The sequence below is a fragment of the Leptonychotes weddellii genome, unplaced genomic scaffold (genome assembly GCF_054177405.1).
Source record: "Leptonychotes weddellii isolate Sample4059 unplaced genomic scaffold, ASM5417740v2 HiC_scaffold_6055, whole genome shotgun sequence".
NCBI classification, from domain to species: Eukaryota; Metazoa; Chordata; class Mammalia; order Carnivora; family Phocidae; genus Leptonychotes; species Leptonychotes weddellii.
In genome coordinates this window covers 1-7,364 of record NW_028029056.1, presented here as the reverse complement: position 1 = coordinate 7,364, position 7,364 = coordinate 1, and the positions used below count along the sequence as shown (strand labels likewise).

Here is a 7,364-nt window from a genome sequence, read left to right as displayed (position 1 = left end):
TTTGAAGTCATTCTACTATTGTTGCAGTACAGAAATCAGGAAGCTACTATTACTACCAAAACTGCTCATCTGAAGGCATTTCACTGGTAAAGCCTAATTTGCATCCAAAATAATAATTCAAAGGAGTCCTTAAAATGGAGTTTTAAGATTTCTGGACCCAGAATTTTTAAAAAGTCATAAAAGGAAGTAGAAATGGATGGCAGTTGGGGAAACATCATTAGTTCAAAAAGAATCTTGCCCCAGCAATTGAATTTATTTATTGCTTTGGGGCTAAGTTTTCAGTGGAACAAGAATTCTTTTGGCTACAAATCACACCACCAATATGTAGGAATGAAATCATATGCTCTTCTCTTTTTTTTTTTTTTTAAAGATTTTATTTATTTGACAGAGAGAGACACAGCGAGAGAGGGAACACAAGCAGGGGGAGTGGGAGAGGGAGAAGCAGACCTCCCGCAGAGCAGGGAGCCCGATGTGGGTCCCGATCCCAGGACCCCGGGACCATGACCTGAGCTGAAGGCAGACGCCCAACGACTGAGCCACCCAGGCGCCCCGATCATATGCTCTTCTAATAATCAATCCAAGCAGGCAATTTAGTTGACCCTATCTGCTCCTAGTGGGCAGTGGGAGCTATAGGTGTGGTCTGAGTGGGTATGCCATAGACCACTCATTTCACCCAAATATATGTTCTCCCCTAATTTGTTACTAATAGACCTCTCACTTTTAGTTGCCCATGGGGATATGTGGGCTATAGATTGTATTTCCCAACTTCTGATGTGATTAGAATTGGTCTTATGACTAAGTTATGGCCACTGAGGTGGGAGTACAAGTACCATGGAATATTTCATCGAAGTAGTCTTAAAAAAGGAAGACAAAGCCTTCCCTTTCTCCCATTTGTTGGTCTGAATGGAGATCTAATGGGTGGATATTAAGCAGCTATCTTGGACCATAAAGTAAAGGCCATGATTTGAAGATGGAAACAACAAGATGGAAAGTGACTATTGGAGATAACACTGAATGCATTTCAAGCCACTAGCCTTTTATGAGAGAAAATAAAATTCTATTTTGTGTTAGCCATTGTCATTTTGGGTTCTTCTATAATATCAGGTTGAAATTACAAAGAACATATTTATATATAGAAATTACACAGAACATAATTCTGGCTGATATAGTAAACTTCTTAACAAAATGATATTTAAGATAAGAACCAAAGAATGATTAGAGAAAATTGTGAGGCTTACATGCATGTCTTAGAAATCAAGGTTTATTGAGAACAAATAGGCAAAGAACAACCCAAGATTTAAAAAAATAATTTTTTTTTAAAGATTTTATTTATTTATTTGAGAGAGAGAGAGACAGAGAGCATGAGAGGGAGGAGGGTCAGAGGGAGAAGCAGACTCCCCGCCGAGCAGGGAGCCCGATGTGGGACTCGATCCCGGGACTCCAGGATCATGACCTGAGCCGAAGGCAGTCGCTTAACCAACTGAGCCACCCAGGCGCCCTAAAAAAATAATTTTTAAAAAGGAAGAAAATAAAAGAAACTGATTATAAGTATAAAAGCATAAATTAATTAAAATAATAACCACAGAAGATTTAACCAATAAAACATGTCTATTTCTCTGAAAAATTCAAGAGTATTTATTTTTAGTTAAATTGGTGGATTGGATATGTACCTTTAATTTGACTTCCTCTAAATGTGCATTACACAAAAATGAAGAGCTATTTTCAAAAACATAAACTTAAAAGAATGGAAAGAATAAGGTAGAAGACAACAGAGAAAAATCTTAGTAGCTAGAAAGTAGATGAATGACTTAGTAGACTGACAAACCAACTACCAATCCTGAAGTGGGAAAAGCTGAGAACCAATCCTATTTAGACAGCAGGATTTTCAGAAGCATCAGAGCTGTCAGCCCTAGATACTCTGGAAATGATGATAGGGTGCCAAATATGGAGGATCATATTAAAATTGCCTGAAAAATGGTTAAATCTGTAGCAGATCACTTTTCCCCCCTGCAGTCAATGAGCAACCTATTTCTCTGATCCTGGAGTTTTGATTTCTCATGACCGCAAAAAGGAGAGTCATTATATTAGAGGTTCCACTGGCAAAAAAATTGAGGGCAGGGCAATATGGGTGGTGGAAATAAGTGACCACCTAAACATTGAATGCTGACTGATTGTTAAAACGCTATGATAATCACTGGGACCAATCACAGATGTTTCAGTTGTCTCAGATACAAGGCAGAATTAACTTTCTTCTTTCTTTCCTTTTTCCTTCCTTCCTTCCTTCAAGAAAGCATGGGCGCACCAAGGTTGGGGGAGGAGCAGAGAGAGAATCTTAAGCAGGCACCATGCTCAGTGTGGAGCCTGACTCAGGGCTCGATTTTATGACCCTGAGATCATGACCTGAGCTGAAATCAAGAATTGGATGCTTAACTAACTAAGCCATGCAGGCGCCCCTGGCAGAATATCAATATTTCCTCTTTAAATTATGTATGACCATGTAATTTCCTTTAGCCAATAAAATGTGAGAAGAAATGATATAACTTCTATGCTAAAGCTTTCAGAGACTGTACATGGTTTAACACATTTACTTTCTCCAACATAGTGATCCTGAAAGCATAGGTGAAGATGGAGTCTCCAGAAACCTGGATCCCTGACTGACCACTGTAAGGTCTCCATGCTGAACTGTATAGGATATTGTAGTATAAGAAAGGAATCAACCTTAATTGTCTTAAGCCATTGAGATTTGGAGTTGTTTGATACTGAAGCATTACCTAGCATATCCTGAGTGATGTAGATCTCCACCTCTCTTCTCCCATCAATCCTTTACCTTTTCAATCTATGCCTTTTCCTTTTGGGTAGAAGATTTTATAGAGTTGAGTAGTCTGACCAGTCCAAGTAGAAAGACCTAATCAGACTAACACTGGGGTTTCCCCAACTACAAGTGCTCTCAGTTCACCGTAGAGTACATATTAAAATGGATAAACCCTGCCAACATGCTCAGAGCTATCACTTAGCTCCTTAGTATACCAAATTAAATTAAGAACAGACACCTGAATGAGACACCTGAAGAAAGTTTCTAAAAAGAAAAACAGAAACAAAAACCAAGCTAAGAGGAAAGAAGGTAAATTGGAGAAAAAGTTTGCAGAGAAGAAAACCTGAAAAAAACAACTATAATTAGGGGTGCCTGGGTGGCTCCGTCGTTAAGCGTCTGCCTTTGGCTCAGGTCATGATCCCAGGGTCCTCAGATCGAGCTCCGCGCATTGGGCTCCCTGCTTGGCGGGAAGCCTGCTTCTCCCTCTCCCACTCCCCCTGCTTGTGTTCCTTCTCTCACTGTGTCTCTCTCTGTCAAATAAATAAAATCTAAAAAAAAAAACCAGCTATAATTAATATCATCAGATGAGAAAAGAAGTTACTATATCTGAGAAATAAGTACAGAGGGCTCTCTTGAAAACATCCTCTTAACAAAGAGGGCTCTTGTAAAATATGAACATAATGAGATGAAAATCTCAAGAAGAGCTTGAAGGTAGAGTTAAGAAAATATTCCAGGAAATATTGCAAAAAGTATTTTAAGATGACAAACAGAAAAAAAATAAGGAAATTAGAGATCGTAAAGAGGCTCAACATCTGATTTGTAGTAACTGAGAGAGAGAGAGAGAAACAAACAAAAGAATTATCCATGAAGTAATTCAAGAAAATTTCTAAGAGCTGAAGGAAATTAATTTCCTAGTAGAAAGAACTTACTAATTGTCAATGGATGAAGATAAACTCAAACCATGACACATCAGTGTTTAATTTGAAAATGCTTGGTGCAATGACAAAATACTACAAGAAATAAAAATACAGGTCACATACAGGAAGATATAAAATAAGATTTGCCTTAGAGTTCTTAACAAATACATTGGTTTGGGAACTCACTGACAAAATATTTTAAAATTCTGAAGAAAAAATATTTTCAACCTAGAACTCTATAATCAAATTTTCAATCAAGTTCAAGGGTAGACTAAAGATATTTTAATACACTCAAGGTCACAACAAAATTTAACTCTCATACACTCTTCTCTGGAAACTACTAGAAGATATCTATCAAAATGCTAGAGTAGTCCAAGAGAGAGGAAATCAGAAGAAACAGAAAAGAGAATATTGAAAAAAGAAGTGAAATGAATCTCTAGATGATGTTCAAGGATGATCCCATGATGACAACTGTGTCTCAAGGGCAAACTAGTCCAATTTGGAGCTGTATAACTCAAGAGACAGGCATTTTGGAGGATATCATCAGCAAGTCCCCTGACATCTCCTCAATCAGATGAAACTATTATAGGATGTGATCTATTAAAATCATAGAGTTAACCAAAAAGGAGGAAGAAATAAAACCCTTGAAATAGGAAATCCAACCAGAATAAAAGGCAAACAGAATTCCAAGCACGACGGCAAAGAAATGTTCCAGGATGATAGCAATGCAGCACATTTTGAGAACAACCACCCAATTTAAAGAAAATTGCTATCTCAGGAGATATGGGAATGGTCATGTGGAAAATCCTACTGGGAAGCAATTGGAGGTATGGGAAGAACAAGTGATAAATATAAAGAAAATCAAATAGGGGTGCCTGGGTGGCTCAGTCAGTAAAGCGTCTGACTTTGGCTCAGGTCATGATCTCAGCATCCTGGGATCAAGCCCAGCTTCCCACTCTGCACTCAGCGGAGAGTCTGCTTCTTCCTTTCCCTCTCCCTCTTGCTTGTGCTCTCTCTCTCTCAAATAAATAAAATATTTTAAAAAGAAAATCAAGTAAATGAAAAAGCAAAGCAATTACTAACTTCAAGAAAAAAATGAGAAAGAAAATATAATTTGTACACAATAATATTCCCAATGATACTGCAACTAAAGGAAGGCATGAACCGACCTTGAAAGTGTACAAGAGCTAAAACCTAATCCAACATAAGGAGTCAATTGATAATGTCTAAAATTAATCAAAATACAGCAGAATACAGAATAAAGCAGAGGAGATAACAAAGAGATTAAAGTGGCTGGCTATTGGGAAGGGAGCTAGGAAAGTAAGGAAAGGGCAGAAAACAATTGTATTTTATTCTAAGCCACTTAGTAATATTTGATTTTGAACCAAGTTCATATACCTTTTTGGAAAAAAATGCATATTAAAATATCAGCAAAATATAGACCTTGTAAGTCTCCCCAAGAATAAAAAGGAGACAAAACATTAAACATTACTAACAAATAGGGATATACCTAAAGATAAAAAAAAAATAGAATGAATTTTGCAAACCTAGAGAAAATGAATGGCTTATAAAATTAAATACAAATTACTTTAAAATTAAAACCTGGACAGATCGAAAACCAAAAGTAAAATGGGAAAGAGAGTCATAGATGTACCACCAGAAAAGCCACCAAACCGAACTCATTTAAAAACTGGGGAAAGCTTTCTTAAGATTTACTCCTGGTGGGAAGGCAGAATTTAATTTCATGTTCCCAGATTAAGGAAAACAACAAATTTATTTTTCTGAAAATTCAGACTATCAGAGGGAAAATCAATGTAAACTACTAACATTACCGTGACCATCTGAGGAAAAAGATATAATAAAACCGCAAAGACACTTGGGGGAAAAAAAATCACTCCTGTTGCAGTTCCTCTAATCCGCCATCTTTTTGTTCTAGTCTTGAAAAAGAGAATAACATCCACAAAACGCAAGGTGGCGCTGCTGGCTAAAAAGAGGGGGAAATACCCGCACAAAGGATGTTAGAATTTCCAGTGTTCAGAGGGAAGCTGGCCAGACAAGAAAAGTAGAGGGAAGGAAACCGTGGTGATGGAGTTGGGGAAAAGTGGGACTCTTCCCCACGAGCATTGCTATTATCCAGCTCATTTCTAAGGATTCGGTTTCTGCCATTTCTGAGAGCTGCTTGAGGCCGAGTGAACGTGGTTTTGAAAGATTGCTAAAACAAAGAATGGAGGCCAGAGTGGTGCGTGCAGTGCAGAAAAGGCAAGTGTTATTTCTTTGTGTGTTTTTGGGAGTGTCTTGGGCTGGCGCAGAACCGCTTCGGTATTTTGTGGCAGAGGAAACGGACAGAGGGACCTTTCTGGCCAACCTAGCAATTGATCTGGGGTTGGGGGCTGGGGAACTGTCAGCTCGGGGATCTAGAATCGTTTCAGATGAGAACATACGATTTTTACTCCTCAATCCGCTTACTGGTGATTTGCTTCTAAATGAGAAATTAGACCGAGAGGAACTGTGCGGCCCCACAGAGCCGTGTGTGCTGCCTTTCCAGTTGTTACTTGAAAAGCCGTTTCAGATTTTCCGTGCTGAACTATGGGTCAGAGACATCAATGACCATTCTCCAGTATTTCTAGATAGAGAGATCACCTTGGACATATTAGAAAGCACTACTCCAGGGGCAACATTTCTCCTAGAAAGTGCACAGGATTCAGATGTTGGAATCAACAACCTGAGAAACTACACCATTAACTCCAATGTCTATTTCCATATTAATATCCGTGATAGTGGGGAGGGGAATGTTTATCCCGAATTGGTACTGGATAGAGTGCTGGATCGTGAAGAGGTTCCTGAGCTCAGGTTAACCCTCACCGCCTTGGATGGTGGCTCTCCGCCCAGATCGGGAACCACCCTCATACGCATCCTAGTTCTGGACATAAATGACAACGTCCCTGAATTTGTAGAGTCGCTTTACAAGGTGCAGGTGCCCGAGAACAGCCCTGTTGGCTCCCTGGTTGTCGCTGTGTCAGCTAGAGATCTAGATACCGGAAGTAATGGAGAAATAGTCTATGCATTTTTTTACGCTACTGAAAGAATTCTCAAAACGTTTCAAATCAATTCAACATCTGGCAGTCTTCATCTTAAAGCTGAATTGAACTACGAGGCAATACAAACTTATACATTAACTATTCAGGCCAAAGATGGTGGAGGGCTTTCTGGAAAATGTACTGTGGTGGTCCATGTAACAGATGTAAATGATAATCCACCGGAACTGCTCATGTCGTCACTTACTAGCCCAATTGCAGAAAACTCACCAGAGACAGTAGTAGCTGTCTTTAGGATTAGAGACAGAGATTCAGGGAACAATGCAAAGATGGTGTGTTCCGTCCAAGACCATCTCCCCTTCGTCCTGAAGCCATCAGTAGAGAATTTCTATACCCTGGTGACAAATGGGGCGCTGGACAGAGAGAGCCAGGCCGAGTACAACATCACCATCACCGTCACTGACCTGGGGACGCCCAGGCTGAAAACCCAGCACCACCTAACGGTGACGGTGTCCGACGTCAACGACAACGCCCCGGCCTTCAGCCAAAGCGCCTACACCCTGCGGGTGCGCGAGAACAACAGCCCCGCCCTGCACATCG

General features: G+C 39.7%; 1 protein-coding gene across 1 annotated transcript; it reads left to right on the top strand.

Annotated features, from left to right (window-relative positions):
• Nucleotides 1–5,251: 5,251 nt before the first annotated feature.
• Nucleotides 5,252–7,360, top strand: PCDHB7 (protocadherin beta 7; the record flags this gene model as incomplete). Its single annotated transcript, XM_081811176.1, has 1 exon — nt 5,252–7,360. A coding segment is annotated over exon 1 (1,407 nt), but the record flags the coding sequence as incomplete, so codon positions are not given.
• Nucleotides 7,361–7,364: the final 4 nt, after the last annotated feature.